Source organism: Dysidea avara, chromosome 8 (assembly GCF_963678975.1).
Source record: "Dysidea avara chromosome 8, odDysAvar1.4, whole genome shotgun sequence".
In the NCBI taxonomy this organism is placed as follows: domain Eukaryota; kingdom Metazoa; phylum Porifera; class Demospongiae; order Dictyoceratida; family Dysideidae; genus Dysidea; species Dysidea avara.
The window spans coordinates 19525772-19544628 of record NC_089279.1 but is presented as its reverse complement, the minus strand read 5'-3'; the positions used below and the strand labels follow the sequence as shown (position 1 = coordinate 19544628).

The 18857-nt window shown below is 37.6% G+C and overlaps 1 protein-coding gene across 1 annotated transcript; it reads right to left on the bottom strand.

The window, feature by feature from the left end:
- Positions 1-392: 392 nt before the first annotated feature.
- Positions 393-16912, bottom strand: LOC136264004 (F-box only protein 30-like). The gene is made up of 4 exons (XM_066058674.1): positions 15727-16912; positions 5209-6408; positions 3229-4437; positions 393-691 (listed from the first exon to the last, which is right to left on the bottom strand). The coding sequence occupies exons 1-4, from the start codon at positions 16801-16803 to the stop codon at positions 539-541; spliced, it is 3639 nt and encodes a 1212-aa protein (XP_065914746.1). The 5' UTR covers positions 16804-16912; the 3' UTR covers positions 393-538.
- Between the last annotated feature and the right edge of the window lie 1945 nt (positions 16913-18857).

Sequence of the window (18857 nt, the reverse complement as noted above, 5' to 3'; positions counted from 1 at the left end):
AGTACGCTAGGGGGGAGGGGGTTAAATCACATGTACGCTTATAAAATGATGAATAATCATCATGTATATACTGTACATAGTATCAACATTTATACAATATGCTTTGTGAAGGAGGGAGGGGGTTAGAAAAAAGAGTACTCTTTGTACGCTTGCATAAAGACTGAAAATTATGGATGGTCCCTTAGTATATTTGAACTTAAATCAACCATGTCATGTGTACTGTTTACTTTAAAAAAAAAACAGATGGCATATAGTCATGCAGCTATTGGAGCAGTACATTATAGTATTTTAAGAAGATAGATGCATGTCTTTGAAAAAGTATTTTTATAGTAGTATTTCTGTCTGTAATATTTATTTAAAACTTATCATTTCTAATTTTTTTTGTAACCATGCTGATGATCATGACACTCCATATAATCAGTTATAAACACACCTGATGCACCAAGATATTGTTTGCCAATACTACATGCCAATACTACAATTGATTTCAACCTACTACAGTAATTGTTAAACACATTACACAAAAAACTGTTGCAGTTTACATTTTTCCAAGCCATTTGAAAGGTTGGATGCCATCATGTTGTGGTCTAGTATAATAAGGACAGTGTTGTATGTGTTTGTTCATTGCACTATCATTGTTGGTGAACTGCCAGTTGAAAGGTATCTCAGCATGTCTAGAGTAGCTCCATGTCTAATTTAAAATACAGAGCATAATTATACAGTATGGTAGTATATACTGTACAGTATATACAGTAGAGATCCCACAAAATATAAAACTTCCACCAAAACACCTACCTATATGTTATATTATTGTAAATTGACCAGAAAATGAAAGACTTATATATGAAAACCAATTTCATGGTCAAAAATCTATCAAACAAATGACAGCTAAAAAGCAAAATTTTGAGCTTCAAATCAATAACTGGCATTAAGTACTGCAGGATTCAGCAGTACAGGAAGCTCCTTATTTAATCATTTAAATGATTATATCAAACACTACAATATTACTGGGATTGCCCCTAAAGTGACGGGTGCCAACCAAAGTGTTTCCCTTAAAATCATCCTAGAGACATTTTGTGAGATGAAAATCTAACACCAAATACAGAAAACACAGGCAGCACCAGATATAGAATTTTTTTAAACAAAATCAAATTTTGCTCTACCACTCTGTCTTCCTGCCTGACCACAGATACAAGGCTTGAGACCAGTGTGTGGTCACCATTTTATGCCACAATAATAAACTCACCAGTGGCTTGTTTTTTGTTTTTTTTTGGGGGGGGGGGGGGGGGGGTTCCAACAAGTGTGTCCCCTGCACATGTCTTTCTTTTATCTTCAATCAGGTAGGTCATCATCTTCTTCATAGCACATTTTGATGTCATGAGACAAGAATGTCACATACACACGTGAACTATTACATAATCACTACGCACTACTACAGGTTTCACGTTGAGGAAGTTTTCAATAACTGTCAGGACGGATCCAGACTTTTTGAAAGGGGAGTTTCACTCTGGAATTGCAACTTCAGCCTAGCTTTATGTCGAAGGCCAAAAAAAGGTTACTACCTGCTGTTGAACGACGTAATGCTGATTTCAAAGGCAAAAGTATGACGTTTGGCCAGTAGAAAAAGTCCTAATATAATTCACTATGTACAATGTTATCACTCACACGATCGTGAATCATCACCCACATGAATCGTAAATAAATTAGGGGCGTGTGCTATTTTCAGAGGGAATTTCAGCTGAAACCATTGCAACCCCCTTGCAGACTTGGGGTCAAATACATACAGTGCATAGTATTTAATTACAAATACTAGAAATTTTCCAAATACAAATGCGATTGCGAATACTTTTGTCAGGACAGTATCTATAAGTACAAATACAAATATTTTCTAAAGTATTTAATTACAATTTCAAATACTTAGTGTCAACCACTTAATCGTCTATCTACACTGTACACGTGTTATCTTCAGTCTAATAAATACACATAATATCATTGCTACTATAACTACTGTTATCAACCTGTAAGGCAACATGCTAGCTCTATGTATGTACAGGTACATAGGTAAATTGTGCACCATTGATTGCATCTAATAAACATCAATCTTTTATCCGTTAGTCTGCATCTCTCAGATTAAAATATTTTCTGTGCAATACTGAAAAGTGGGTGCACGCAAAGCTGGTACATACACAATTGGGTTGCTAGTTTAGCCAACAGGGTTTCCAATACATAAGTGGATCGTTCTCTTGTGGTAAGTATGGTGATAGTAATTATATTCTTAGACCATTGAACTGAAGTGATGTCATTGGAAGCAATAATAGTAATAGAAGTTACTGTCTCATCTATCTAATCGTTGAAAATGTTATTTTCTTGGGGTTGGGGGCTCTGACTCCTGATATCAAATGACATCACTTATGATCAAAGATTCAGTTCATTTTATGATCCTATTTTGATAAAAGTATTTTAAGTACTTGTATTAAAATATATTAGGAAAGTATTTAATTACAAATACAAATACACCTAGTTTCTAAACTACAAATACAATTACAAATACTCTAAATTTGCAATTAAAAATACTCTTGTATTTGACCCCAAGTCTGCCCTCCTTCCCCCCTGTATCTGCCACTGATTAGACCATGCATATGTGGGTCTATGTAGCTATAATTTGCCCTTAGGCTATAACAAAAAAAATACTAAACAAACTAGCAATCCAAGTGATAAAAAGTAGCTAAACAAGAGATGAATGGTGGTATTACAGCATATCTCAGTGGGAAAATGGCTACTTTGGCATTGAACAAAACAGTATGCCAATATAGGGATTTCTCTCACCGAGCTGTGCTGTAATACTGTTTCACTACTTTATATCGCTTGGATCTCTACTTAATTATATATACACTAGCATGAATTATCCTTCGATATATTAAAGAGAGTTGCCAGCCTAGTAACCACTATGTTTGAAGATAACATGCTGTATATGGAGAACCAACATTTACACAACTGACTTTGTTGGAAATCGGTTTTGTTCTTGATTGCATAAAGTGTATACAAACATAAACTGTGTTCCTTGGTCCAGTAAACTTATCCATTAATTTTTTTTTAAGTTACAAAATTCTAATGACTATTTTTGAATAAGTAAACATCTTAACAAGGACAAGGATTTGAGAACTGTATATACAGAGTGTCGCCATTTTTACAAACACTATAATGCTATGCCAGGGCATGCATTGTTACCTGTGAATCCCTCCATTCATTGTCCTTGTGTTGCCATACTAACTGGACCATATTACATTTAACTGCATTATGACAAGCATCTCTCAAGAATCGACTGGTCATAGATAAACAGAAGAGACCACTGGAGTCAAGGTAGTTGATTATTATATGTAAGACCTCAGTGGGTAACTGGCTAACTGGATCAACAGGTATATCACCGTAACCATAAGCTGCTAGTTCTCTTTGTTGTTGTAGCCTTGCTGCATACCAACCTTGAACTGTTTCTAAGCTTACTACTTTCTCAACAAAAAATTCTTTTTCTGCAATGGCAAATTTCTGTGAGTATTTGCTATATGTCAGTTTAGAAACTTCAGGAGTTGGTAACAGTCGGGAAATACTGAAATTACAGCCATACTCATATAATGGACAATGATGCACCAGCCAACCACCCAGTTCACAGTGCACAATATCATGCTGGGTCTTGTAGTGGTTTTCAAATTGATCACGTCTCACAGTCTCATTACATTTTAATACTATGTGTAACTGTTGTCGACTTCTGCCCACTGTTATGTAGAAGCAACACATTGACGAAGATGATGATACTACCTTAGATTCTACTACATTTTTGCCATAAATGTTGTTGAGCTGAGTTCTGAGCTTATGACTGAGTTTGTCTGGGTCAGTGACATAAAAACATTCTGGACGTGAGTGTGGTTGTACCATTAAGTTCAGTGACTTGCTCCTTTCTTCAGCTCCCACACTATCCATTATTTGTTCCATGTCGCTGTGAAAGAAATCTTGCACATAATTTTCATCTCTGTTCTTGCCATTCTCATCAGCATGGTAGTTATCACTTGTGATCTCACTGGTGATATTCCTATCAACTCTCTCCCAAGAATATTTGCATAAGACAACACTGGCAGAGCAGTGTTCCAAATGAACATTCATTTTGTGTCGTGGCAGTGACACTTCACAGCCATAAATCGCATTGATACAAGGGACAATTTTATTCAAGCACACTTTCTTGTGATCCTCTATATCAGAATGTTGTGTCACAGCTCCACAACCATGTTTACAGTCCACCAGAGGAGATCCTTCCCAAGGTTGGATGCCATAATGTTGTGCTCTAGTATAATAAGGACAGTGTTGTAAGTGTTTGTTCATTGCACTATCACTGTTGGTGAACTGCCAGTTGAAAGGCAGCTTAACATGTCTAGAGTAGCTCCATGCCTAAACAATGTAAAATATGCAATGTCAATAAGTAGAGCAATTATAAGTGATGCACATTTTGAAGACAGAAAGAGACAATAAGGAAGTGACTTGCCAGCTTCTTTGACTGATCAAGACACATGGCAGTGTGCCATGCAGTCTAAGAAACTGGCACATCTCAGCAGTGTTATTGAAAGGAAGCAATTTTCATACATACCTAGTTCCTTGTTGTCTATACAAATTGAGACAATCTTTTCTATGGAAATTCCTTCAGTAATCCACATACCAAAATTGTTCAAGTATTCCTGAGATATGATCAAAAATTGGCTAATTATTTTTCTTTTTTTCTTTGTCTTTTTTGCACTCTTTAACTTACAATGCAAACATGTTATCTAATTGCCTTAAAATTTAATTGGTACACATAAAGGCAAATCTTGCCACTAATTTTTGTTTAATTAAATACGATAAACAGTTGCAGCAATATTAACCATTATTCACAAAACTGAATAACATCAATATGTTGTCATGCCTACAGGGTAAACCACTAATGGGAAGAAGCTGAAAATCAGTAGGTGGATAATTATACCAATCTTCTGTGATTTGGAAGAAATCGAGTTAAAGGCCATGAAGATGCAGCACAAAAACCAACAGTGTGTGACAATTGTGTGATCGAGTTTTGACAACAAATTTGCTATGTCTACCAGGCAAATTGTTTACGGGAATGAACCATAAACTGGTACTATGTAGTACTACAGTACTTTATTGTCTCGTATACAACACATTGTGCACTACCTGTGAATCTCTCCATTTATTGTCTTTGTGCTGCCATATTAACTCAACCATGTTACCTTTAACTGGCTTGTAACAATTATCTCTCAAGAATCGACTGGTCATTGATAAACAGAAGAGACTACTGGAGTCAAGGTAGTTGATTATGATGTGTAAGGCTTTAGTTGGTAACTGGCTAATTGGGTCAGCAGGTATATCACTATAACCATAAGCTGTTGGTTTTCTTTGTTGTTTTAGCCTAGCTGCATGAACTTCTTCAGAGTTTTCTGAGTCTATAACCAAATGCTCTTTTTCTGCAATGGCAAATTTCTGTGAGTGTTTGCTATATGTCAGTTTAGCCCCTTCTGGAGTTGGTAACAGTCGGGAAATACTGAAATTACAGCCATACTCATATAATGGACAATGATGTACCAGCCAACTACCCAGCTCACAGTGTATAATACTATGCTGGGTCTTGTAGTGATTTTCAAATTGATCACGTCTCACAGTCTCATTACATTTTAATACTATGCGTAACTGTTGTCGACTTCTACCCACTGTTATGTAGAAACCACACATTGATGAAGATGATGATACTACTTTACATTCTACTACATTTTTGCCATAAATGTTGTTGAGTCGAGTTCTGAGCTTATGACTGAGTTTGTCTGGGTCAGTGACATAAAAACATTCTGGACGTGAGTAAGGTTGTACCATTAAACTCAGTGACTTTTTCCTTTCTTCAGCTCCCAAACTATCCATTATTTGTTCCATGTCGCTGTTAAAGAAATCTTCCACAAAATTCTCACCTCTGTTCTTGCCATTCTCATCAGCAGGGTGGTTGTCACTTGTGATCTCACTGGTGATATTCTTATCAACTCTCTCCCAAGAATATTTGCATAAGACAACACTGGCAGAGCAGTGCTCCAAATGAACATTCATTTTGTGTCGTGGCAGTGACACTTCACAGCCATAAATCACATTGATACAAGGGACAATTTTATTCCAGCACACTTTCTCGTGTTCTTCTATATCAGAACGTTGTGTCACAGCTCCACATCCATGTTTACAGTCCACCAGAGGAGATCCTTCCCAAGGTTGGATTCCATAATGTTGTGCTCTAGTATAATAAGGACAGTGTTGTAAATGTTTGTTCATTGCACTGTCATTGTTGGTGAACTGCCAGTTGAAAGGTAGCTTAACATGTCTAGAGTAGCTCCATGCCTAAAACATATAATGTAATATAGGTATTATACTATACGTAGTAGGGGGTAAAAAGGTTTGCCATTATTGTTATTAATAAAAGTTCTAATATACATGCCAGTTTTGCAGTGTAACCCTAGATCTAAACAGTCAAACACACCCAATTTTTTTGAAATGCCTTCCTTGAGTTTGTAACAAAATTACCTACTGACTAGACCAAAGGTGTATGTAGGAATTTTTAAAGAAACTATTATCTAGTTATAATAGATCTATGGAAATGAATTATTCAGATAGTGCTAAAGATATTTGAATTATTCTGGTGTGTAGCTGTGATATTTACACATGACATACTTACTATTGTGCATCTACAAGAAGAAGCGCAACAACTAAAAACAGGTAATAATTCTGTACTACTAAGTTAATTGAAAACTTCTGGAAGACAGGGACCCATGTTTCCTACTCTTGTGCTGCCCAGGAGAGGCAGCACGAGACTACATGTACCACTACATTTAGTCTCCCTAGCCAGCCAATACCTTATCTTTTGTCAAAATACAGGCTGCAGCTGGCTGGTTAGTTATTGGTCAATGCTTGTTCCAGAGATACTAATATTTACTACATAGAGTAATCGAAGTAATAGATGGTTGCACATGGTACAATCTACCAAAGTTGAAAAGCTGTCTGTCTGTCTACCTTCCTTTGACTTCAGACAGTTATCTTGTTAACCAACACATGTGTAGAAGCAGTTAATTGCTATGTCAAACAAAGTGTTTATCATCTAAGAATTCCTGCCTTATGACTACCTTTTCTACTTAGTGCCATCTTTTCTTCACATACTTTTGGACTGTTGGAAAATAAACACTTACTCTAATAGAACATGTGGGACAATTGCACAAACAAACATGCACCCAATTAGTTTACCCAAGCCTGCCCTATACCTATCAAATGTGCTTCTTTTCTCCTTAACTTCAATTCTATTGATTCCCTAAATTATAGATTAGCCAGGAAGTGTGCACCTCTGTATTAATCAAACCTTTGCTTGCAGGATAGCTAAGATGAATAGTACTGCTTTAAATATTTTTTATACTGGTTTTTGTTGACCATGCTATAGATCTAGCATGATAGGACAGGTACCACATAGACTGCACATGTCTTGATAATAATGCTTACCTGCTATCAAGAGTTTATAATATACAGTATTAAGGAAGAGTGTCAAACTGCCAATATAGCCTGTATAAACACAATGAGTAAAATTAGACTTTTGAAAGTTTTGATCCAATTGACACATTTACTGGTGGAAGGCAAGTGTTGATATGTGTTGAGATGGTGAAACCTTTGTACAAACCAAGGTGTTGATATTCTATCTTACTCAGTGTATGTGTTGGAATGTACTCCTGTTGGACACTCTCTCTTACTACTTTACATTATGATTTCTTACTACTTTATATTATGAACTCTTGATGCTATTCTGCTGAACACTAACCCACATGTGCATACATTCCCCATGCATTGATTTGTAAATGTGGAATGTGAAATGGTCCTGAATGAAGGGCAGGTACCAATGTTAGTATAAAAATGAAGCACTTATCATCCAGCTACTTAAATATTTTTATCGCAAGCTTCTGTGTACCTTTCTACAGCCACGGTGTAGAGAAAACTTGAGCTGCATTCCTTTGAAACCATAGCACAAATAGCTAGCACAAATAGCTAGCTCAAATATAGTCTCGCAGGCAAGTCCCTTTTCCATGCATGGCATTATCGCTTTCAGTATAAGTGCACATGTGGAAGGGTCTGGGGAATCTGGACCACGTGCCGTGAACTCAGTTGGAGTTTAGGTAGACCAATCAGATTCAGATTGCAGCATGTAAGCACAGTAATTTTGTCATGACATTTTCAAACTGTGGGGGTAAGCCACATCGATGATCGAAATACACGATTACTAGTCAACTTATACATTCCTTTCTGTTACGAGTTTTGGTCCAGATCCCCCAGACCCTTCCATGCTGGTGCTTACAGCCCGTTTACACTAGATGCAGAATTTGAGCTATTGTGGTATAATTCAATCCGGAGCGATTAATGCTTCAGTGTAAACATATTCCAAATCGATCAATGCAAATTCAAATGGGGTTACCTACCTGAGGTGGTCCAGTTTGATTCAATGTGACTCACATATGCTTGTAAACAGTTGTGACCTTGCAGTTCGATTTAACTCTAATAAACAGAATAAAGATACGGACAGTTATAGCTAAAATGGCGACTGTAATGATGAAATGAAGCAACAGCCAAGTATTTAGGCGACAATATGGAAAGACATCCTCAAGAACAACAAAAGGGCTCAAAGCAAACATGTATGTGCACGAATCAATAGTTAACTAACTACACAGAGTTGAGAGTAGTCGCCAACACCGAGGCCAACACTTAAGGCGAGGCTGCCCAGGTCCAGTCATGGATTTTTTCTTCTTTCTCCTACTTTTCAAACATACTTAGTGCAATTAATATAAACATCTTAGGCCTTTATAAGGCCTTCTGGTATACAGGCTCTGCCTTTACCAGGTATTTTAATCATAATAAGACTTTATCATGCCTACTATCCTGGCGAAATAGAAAGCACAAAACCTTTCAGCTCCATTTACATCATTGTAAATTATACTTGTGGGTTTAAGTGTTTTACAGATTGGAGCGGGATAGACCTTCATAGCATAAACGGGGCTCAAAAATTGATCTGGATCACACTGAAGCAATCCCATCCAGAGCAATCTGCAGTATAAACACATGGTTATACTGAAAGCAATAACATCCTGCATGGAAAAGGGTCTGACTAGCTCAAATGGTAGAATGCTCAACTAGAGTTCCAATCCAGGTACTGGCACAATTTTTCTTTCTAAAAATACCATTGTGGGCACACATTTTAGAGCTCAACTTGTAAGCATGTATTGAGGCGGGATTTGGGTGAAAGTAAATGTCCACAATCTGGCAACTCAAATTTTATTAATGCCTGCCACTGTTTGTTCTTGCAGGAGCAGTTCTAGAAAATTTACTGACTGGTTCCCAACTCTAAGTTAGCTAGAAAGTTATCAGGGGCGGGGTTCATTCTAAGGAGTTGTATTGTTAGCTAACTATATGAATAAAATCACTCAAACAAACAAATGGTTTTCACTGTTGAATCTTACTATTCTGAGTCTATATAATGCTTTATCGAGCAGTTGCAAAAGCCATAACAGCTAGGACAATATTTAGCGGCATTTAACTAAAGGTTACTAGTAAACTATTTTTCAGTAATAAAGCTTTGTTGAAAGTTTTAATCAAGGGTGTAGCAACAAAACTTAAAGTGAGAGACTAAGAGGGATACCGACTGGTTAACTTGTCCAATCTGTAAAACCCTGTGGAGCATGCCCTTTCTAGAGGGTCTGAGGGGCATACCACAAGAAATTAGTCTTTTGAGATTAAATTTCATAACAATTCTGTCAAACATTTTTATAATATCGATTATGGTTTATTTGACTACACAACTGCTTTATCATACAGTACAATAGTACTGTATAGTAGGGGCAGAGTTGGGGCTAACGCGTTACAATTGTAACGCGTTACGTAATATATTACTTTTGAAGTAGCGAAGTAATATAACGCGTTACATCCTTTGTAACTAGTAACTAGTAACTGATTACTAATGTCTGGAAAGAAACTACGTTACAATAGTAACTAGGTTACTTCGTTAGTGAGTTACTCCGTTATGGTATCGATGCGTTAATCAGTATTTGCGTTACACTAATAATGCATTACTGTAGCGCGTTACAATACAGTATAGCCATTCAGTAACTTACACAAATTTTGTTGAGCGATCAGCTTTTAAACCCGATTCTTATTAATGCACATCTTATTGTCTCGTGATCCAACTCGTGGCATACAGTTGCTGACTCAGCTCGTTCATGACTCAGCTCAATCAGGCGTGATTCAGCTTCAATCAGGCGTGACTCAGCGATGGAGAATAATAGTGACTCTAATAGTGACTCTAGCAACCCTGGGATGATGGTGGAAGATAATTCTACACAGTTAGTACGAGATTTTGATAGTGCTAGTTCCACTGAAGTAGCGAAGGCTGGACCAAGAGTTGCTACATTTCATGGATGGATGTACAAGCACTATTTTCACGTTGTTAGCGAAGATTCAAAGAATTTAAGGGTGCGTTGTATCTTATGTGGTGGTGGCAAGACACTTTCTTCTGCTAGAAACACAACTTCTAATTTCAAGAAACACTTGACTGCTATACATAAGAATGTTAAATTGGTTGCAAAAGAAGTAGACAAACCTGAAACTGAAAAGAGGCGGCAAAGAAGTGATACTGATGATAGTGAACCAAAGAGGCAGTGCACATTGCCAGATGTATTAGCCAGAAACTCCATCCCTGCACAGAAAATGCGAAGTTTGCTCTCTGAGTATATAATAGAGGATATGCAGCCTTTGTCAACTGTAGAGTCACCAAGTTTTCGTAAATTAATCAATAACATTTGCTCCACCCAAATTCCAGACAGAAAATCTTTCACCCTACATCTTGACAAAGTTTACGACTTGATGCTCAGTAAGATTAAGCAGATATTGGAAAAACTTGATGTTGTTTGCACTACTGTTGATGTGTGGACAGCTCATCACAGGAGCTATTTAGGGATGACTGTCCACTGGATAGATCCACAGATGTTAAAACGGCATAAAGCAGCCATAGCATGTACAAGGATGACAGGAAGACACACCTATGATGTTCTGGCATGCAAAATAGAACAAATCCATACAAGCTATAGCTTAGCTGGAAAAGTTTGTGCTACGATCACAGATAATGGATCCAACTTTGTTAAAGCTTTTACAGTGTTCTCAGATTCTGCTAATTGTACTACTGAAGAACGTGAAGACGTCGAGGAAGAAGGAGAGGATGTGGCCTTTGAAAACGTTGATGAACTGCTATCAGTGGACCCAGAAGAAACTAACATTGATGATGATTTAACTCAAGTGCAGTATGACTTACCACCACACTATAGGTGTGCTGCACACACACTTAATCTGGTTGCCAGTAAAGATGTTGACAAATTCCTTTCATCTTCCACTACATCGAAGACTGTGTACCGCAACTCATTTGCTAAGAGTTCTGCCTTATGGAATAAGGCAAGTAGATCCACAGTAGCTTCAGATACTGTACAAGAAGTAACTAAGAGAAAGCTGATTGTGCCCACTGCCACAAGGTGGAACTCTTATTATGATGCAATAGTTAGAGTAACAGAGAATTCTTTAGTAGAATTAAATGAGCTCTGTACGAAATTGAAGTTGCGTTGTTTCAGTGAGCGAGAGTTTAAGTTTCTGAAGGAGTATTGTGTTGTTTTAAAGCCTCTTTCAAGAGGTTTAGACATTTTGCAAGGAGAAGACAACTGTTTTTTTGGTACTATATTGCCAACCTTAGAAGCTATTATCAAGAAAGTGGTGGCTCTTCGACCTGATCTTTCATCAATGACCATTGGGCTTGCTGGTGCAGTAGAAGATGCCATCAGAGATCGTTTCCAGAAGGTTTTCCAAAATGATAATGCCATCATAGCAGCCATAACTTTGCCAAAGTTTAAGCTCAAGTGGGTGGAATCACAAAGCAGAAAGGATCTGTATAAGCAAATGCTCATCCAAGAAATGCGATCACATGCTACAGATGAAGTTGTGGCTGTGCAAAAATCACAGGATCAGCCAACTAAAAAGAATAAAGATGATTTCTATGACTTTAAATCAGATGAGGAATCAGAGTCACAGAGCAATGTGGAAATTGAAGCAAATGATTATTTAAATAATGCAAAGACTATTGAGAGTCTCCACAGATATCCTGTAGTAAAAAGGCTTTTCCTTTTGTACAATACGGCATTACCTTCCAGTGCCCCAGTTGAACGACTATTCAGTCTAGGTGGATTAGTGTTAACACCAAAACGGAACCGATTGATTGATGACAGATTTGAAAAATTACTTCTCATGAGATACAACAAGGACTTTTTACATATTTAGTTTTATGTGGACAGTGCTTGTACATATGTAATTTAATTGTATTATTGTCTCACATGATTACATTGCAAATTTATTATCACTTAATTCACTTTATGTCTACTGTCTTGAAATGATATTGCTAGTAAGAAGTAACTAGTAACGTAACTACTAGTTACTTGGTAAAAAGTAACTGTAAATGTAACTGAGTTACATGAGATGAAAGTAACTAGTAACTAGTAACTGATTACTTTTTTGAAGTAACGACCCCAACTCTGAGTAAGGGTTGGTAAGAAATCAAATGGTTTCGTGGATTTTCGCACCTTAAAAAATGGTCTTTCAATAAGTTTTACCCGAAAAAACCACCTGGAATACATTAGTACTGTTTAATGATGCCGTACCTTGAGTAAACGAAGCGAAAAGTTGAATATTTCAATGTACAGTGAGTTTTAAAAATTTCGAAATTCACCTACATTTCGTCTGCCTGTTTGCTGCTGTAAGACCCGGTAGCGCTAGGTGTACGGCTCCAGAAATTTCAGACAGTCAAAGTAATGACGGCGGATTCATGAATCTGTTGCTCCGATTATGTTTCACTATGCTGTTTACTTTTATCACTCATCCACTTATGTGTTCTTCTCGAAGGATAATTAATAGTTGTGGAGCTTAATAGTTTCGCACGCACGCCACAACCCTAGCACATGGTTTTAACGAAGTGTGAATACATGTGCGTAAGATGAGGGTGAACGGGTGTAGTACCCAAGGAGTTGTCTCTAGCATTTATTAACGCTGGGTAGTCGTTTTATATAGTCTTAATTACCAGTTCAGCTTTTTTTGTGAGGTAGCTAGCTAATAATGTCTTTGAGGGGTGGATCCACCTCGGGATCCAGACTTCTAAATACGAGGGTTACACTTTTATAATGGTGGACTCTCCAGTGATGTTTTACTGTAAAATCATCAACATTTAGGCCATTAGAAATGTAGCTGAAGCCTTAAACAGTTGCTGTAATAGCTTTAAACTGAAGACAAAACAATAATTATTTTCAGAGGCACTTATTGCATACGAAGGTAAAAGATAGCTGCTTCAAGTGATATCAAGAGTTCATAATATAGAGAGGGAACCTTCCCTCTTTATATTATGAACTCTTGGTGATATTTATAACTATGTGGAGAACATAAAGAGTATAATGTAGCTAGCTAGCTAGACAAAAAAGTAAACAAACTATTTAAATTTCAAAAGGAAGTAAGGGTTGATATAATACACATGCTACAAAAAGTAAGGAAACAAGCTCAAAATGTTACAGCTGAAATGAGAAATGATCCAGCAGTAAAAAGTAAGGAAACAAGATTAGATGACTACTTGCTAAAATGAGACATACTTTAATCCCTACTTTTGGCTAATTTGATGGTCTCATTTCAAGATGCTAGCCAAAAGTAGGCATTAAAGTGTGTCTCGTTTTAGCAAGTAGTCATCTAATCTTGTTTCCTTACTTTTTACTACTGGATCATTTCTCATTTCAGCTGTAACATTTTGAGCTTGTTTCCTTACTTTTTGTAGTATGTGTATTTTATCAACCCCTACTTCCTTTTGAAATTTTTAATTTTTTAAATAGCTAGTTAGAGTAACTGACTGCTACAAATGTGGAAGTAAGCCCTCTCCAAAACAAATGTGTGTTTTTGTGTGTGTGTGTGTGTGTGTGTGTGTGTATGTGTGTGTGTGTGTGTGTGTGTGTGCAGGGAGGGGGGGGGCTAGTCTTCATAGCTTCTTATGTTGCTATACGACTGTGGTTTATCATTTTAGAAGTTTATTGGTTTCCAGAAACCGGTGAATCCCCCCCCCCCCCTAGAATCGCACCTGGCATGTTCAATGAACTGGTGTAGGGCAAAGTTGAGCTACATTCCTGTCAATCACTACAAACAACATTGGCAGTTGTCCACTAACCTCAAGTTATTTAGGTTCAATCCCCACCTATGCCACAACTTTTTTTTTGTTTACTGTACCTTTTTTGTGCATCTTTGTTTCCATGCAAGTTTTTTTATTTTGTTAACTAAAAATTATAATGATCCATTCCAGTGTTCAAACTATATGTATATTGTATTAGAGTAGGTGAAAATTATATTGTGAGAAATTTTATGTTTGTTTAAACTTCTGTGTCATATGTTTAGTGTTTGTGGATACAGGTGTGCACTGGCATACAAAATTACAGTGCAAACCATAATATATTATACTAAAGTGAATAATGAAGATATTCAGCTTACACGATAGGGACAATTCTACCATGTAATCTGCACAATAGTTCATATATATATATATATATACATATATGTAATAGTTATACCATGGACAAGAGTGCTTTGTCTGATATATACGCACAAGCCTGAGGGCGAGTGCGTATATACAGGCAAAGCACAAGTGCCCATGGTATAACTAATATATTCTACTTTAATATTACTGGTATCGTGCTGATACCATAATTAGCCTTTTGTCATTGTAAAACAGTTTTCATATGCAAAAATTATATGAAAATTTCTTACACAGCAATACTCTAATGGTCATGTAAATCATACGAAAATATTTTTACAATTTTATCATGAAAACATGAAAATAAAGCAAATTACAGTAGTGTGCGACTTTTCGTTAGTGGGTTCAATTGTACTTCAACTGTGTACTAACCCTAGCCTGTTCATATCCTCTACTTAAAGGATGGTATAAGGTTGGGTGCTACACATTAGGTCAGGCAAACCTGATTAATTGTTTCTCATCCCTGCCCGCATCCCTTTTTATCCCACCACCTCTAATTTATCAATCACGTGCACATATATTTTGATGCTAAGAAGGCTGGTTATCGTTATAAAGCATAGCAAATTAAATGTCACTTGCACTTCAGAAACAGTGATAAAATGAAAGTACTAGTTCTTAAATGGCTTTAGCTAACCTTTATAGTAACAGGCAGCTTGATTTGGAGTATTTTAATTATGAATAATGAAAAATGACCTCTCGCCCACACAGAAATCTAAATTTTTGAGGGTAATCAAGTTTGCCTGGCCTCACCTTAAAGTAATTCAACTCTTTAACACAATTTTATGGCTTCTTGCATGGAATCCCATCCTATGGAAGAACAATGGCCCGGTTTCAGCTGTGTTGGCTTAAAAGAAAACAAACTGATGATCCCTGTTATTTTACTGGATAGCTAGTATGACGTGATACATGAAAATATATTCAAGTATCAAGTGTCACTTTTAGAAGCAGTCAAAGATCAAGGCTTGTTTTAGAATTGGAATATAAAGAGCCTTTTACAGACTTTATTATGTCGTATATGTATATTTCAGTATTGTATACATTACCCGAGAATCCTTCCATTTGCTGTCCTTGTGTTGCCATACCAACTGGACCATGTTACCCTTAACTGCATCATAACAAGCATCTCTCAAGAATCGACTAGTCATTGATAAACAGAAGAGACTACTGGAGTCAAGGTATCTGATTATTATATGCAAGACCTCAGTGGGTAACTGGCTAATTGGATCAACAGGTATATCACTATAACCATAAGCTGCTAGTTCTCTTTGTTGTTGTTGCCTTGCATTTTCTGAGTTTGAAACTTTTTCTGTAATGGCAAACTTCTGCATGTGTTTGCTATACATCAGTTTAAGCCCTTCTGGAGTTGGTAACAGTCGGGAAATATTGAAATTACAACCATACTCATTCAGTGGACAATGATGCACCAGCCAATCATCTAGGCCATTGTGTATAATATCATGTTGAGTCCTGTAGTGATTTTCAAATTCATCACGTCTCACAGTCTCACCACATCGTAACAGAATGTGTAACTGTTGACTTGGCTCTACTGTTATGTAACAGGTACACATTGATGAAGAAACTGATACCACTCTAGCTGGTACATCTTTTGTCGGTTTCCAAGTAAAACAAAAGCTTCCGCCTATTCCATACATCTTTCTGAGATCGTTATTTCGGTTAACATAGAAACCTGGACGTGCATTTATCAATCCCTTGCTCATTTCTTCAGCTCCTAGACTTTCTTTTATCCGTTCCATGTCACTGTGAAAGAAATCTTCTTCAAACTTTTCACCTCGATTTCCACCCAATATTTTCTCGCTGCTCTCATAAACGCGATGGTCATCGCTTGTAATATTCCTATCAACTCGTTCCCAAGCGAATTTGCAAACGACAAGACTGGCAGGGCAGTGCTTTAAATGAACACTCAATTTGCGTCGTGGTAATAACGCTTCGCAGCCGTAAATCGCGTTGATACAAGGAACAAGTTTGTTTATGCACAAATTCTCGTGTTCCTCCATCTTACACAGATGTGTCACGGCTCCACACCCATGTTCACAGTCCACCAGAGGACATCCTGGAGTCTTACAATTCCGGGAGAAGCAGTTGGCACAATGCCCATGCATCTTGTTATCTTCGTTCCACAGACTTAGCTACCAGAGTACTGACTGCGAGACTACCTGCAACCAACGGAATGTGCAAATCATTTGACCAACCCACTTCCTCATTTCCATACTGAGGTTGCCTAGCTTTGTTAACAGGCGCGCGCCCACAGCCGACAAAAGTCATTTTGGGCGCGCGCCTAGTGGTTTTCCTGTGTATGTTTTTCCACACCCACATGCCACTTGTGCAGCCACCTTCCGCGCTTATAAGCTCCTGGTGCAGCAAAAACACTTTTTGGCAGAAGCAGCCAACCTGAGCGTTCTGTAGATCCCTATAGTTGTAGTAAACTCAAAGGCAGGTAGCTAGTATTTTATACACCCAAAGTAAGTGCTTACATCAAGATGGACAGTAAAATTCACAAATTCAAAACGTGCTTGCTATAAAATAATTGTAGAATAATAATTAGTTTATATTATATGCTTAACTTCTTCAATTTCTGTTCATCTTCTTCAAGTTTCCTCTGGTAAGCTATTGTGTCATCCATGAAACCATTTCTTTTGCAGTAATCCAAACAAAATCGGCATCTTCCAATACTGACAACAGTTCCAAAAATGCTACGTGCTAAACCAGTTTTAGATCCAAAGTCTTGATTATTTGGATGATCACGATTACTATTTAACATCACAACCTCTAACATGTACAGCGGTGTTTCTCTGATCATTTCATGTTCATAAAAATTCAGCACTTGGAAAAAGGGACCTCGAAGCAGTACCTCTTCTTCATGTGGATAGTAGGACAGCCTAGATATTGGCACTGCACAAATACTACTAACAACACTTGTTGGAAACATTGTCTGATACACTTGCAGTAGTCTATCCTCCAAACTGATTACGTGAATTTTCCACAGTAGCGGTATTCTTGACGGATCCTTCTTTAATCCATTGGCAATGAATTGTCTTGCTGGTAGCATTTTCTGACTGGCAGAAATCATCCCAAGTGGTATTGATATGTATCGCTCTGATATTGGTTGCTGGCAGATCCTTGAGAAAGCATGAAAGTCGTCACTGCTAATCCCCATCCCACGGTACACCACACCTTCAAAACCTTTCAATCCCAAACAACTGGTGTAGTTGTACAAGTCAATGTTAAGCAACTCTACCAAGAAAACCACACTGTTGAGTACTCTCTCACTGTCTTCTGATAACTCACTGCGGAAGACTCGATTTAAAAATGAGAATATTTGTTGGTAAGTTTTTTCAGCTGTATACAAATGGACAACATCATATTCATGTTCAGCTTCAGAAGTGGATCTTTCTTTAGATAACTTAACCACCACCTTGGATTCTTTTGTGGGTCTGTCATTCCATTCTTTTCGTACACTGAACATTCTAGACAGTCTAGCCTTAAGCGAGGAAGACATACCATCTCCAAAATCAGAATTTTCTCCTCTCAGTAAGGTGTATAAATCTCGCACGAAGTCATCGTATCTGTCCCAATGGCTGCGAATGTAGTCGATGGATTTTCGTATGCGGTTCATACGTTCACGAACATTCTCGCCTTCAAAAAATGGCCGTGTGTTTCCAACCTGTTTTCCACTTTGAAATAAGTCTTTGCAATTCTCCCAGTCGCCGAAACGGCGTGTTCTACAACTTTCCGACATCAAATCACGCTTCTACACATGATCTGAAAGCTTCATCTCAAAGAGACTATCCGGAGGGGATTACCCTGGGTTACCCTGGGTTAACCCGGCCGGGCAACGAATCCTTACAAATGCTGATCATGAAGCCCTAAATAATAAACAAACCACAGCCGGCCAAAGCCGTGTGGGCGAGTGTGTGTGCGTGTGCGTGTGTGTGTGCGTGTGCGTGTGTGTGTGTGTGTGTGTGTGTGTGTGTGTGTGTGTGTGTGTGGGGGGGGGGGGGGGACAGTTCTAGAAAATTTGCTGACTGGTTTCCAACTTAATAGCTGGCTGGAGAGAACTCAGAGAAGCATGCGGTTTGCATAGTTTGATCACTAGAAGTTAGTAATAGCTACACCTTGTTTTGGACTTAAAAAATTCCGCTTTAATACTGTTTTT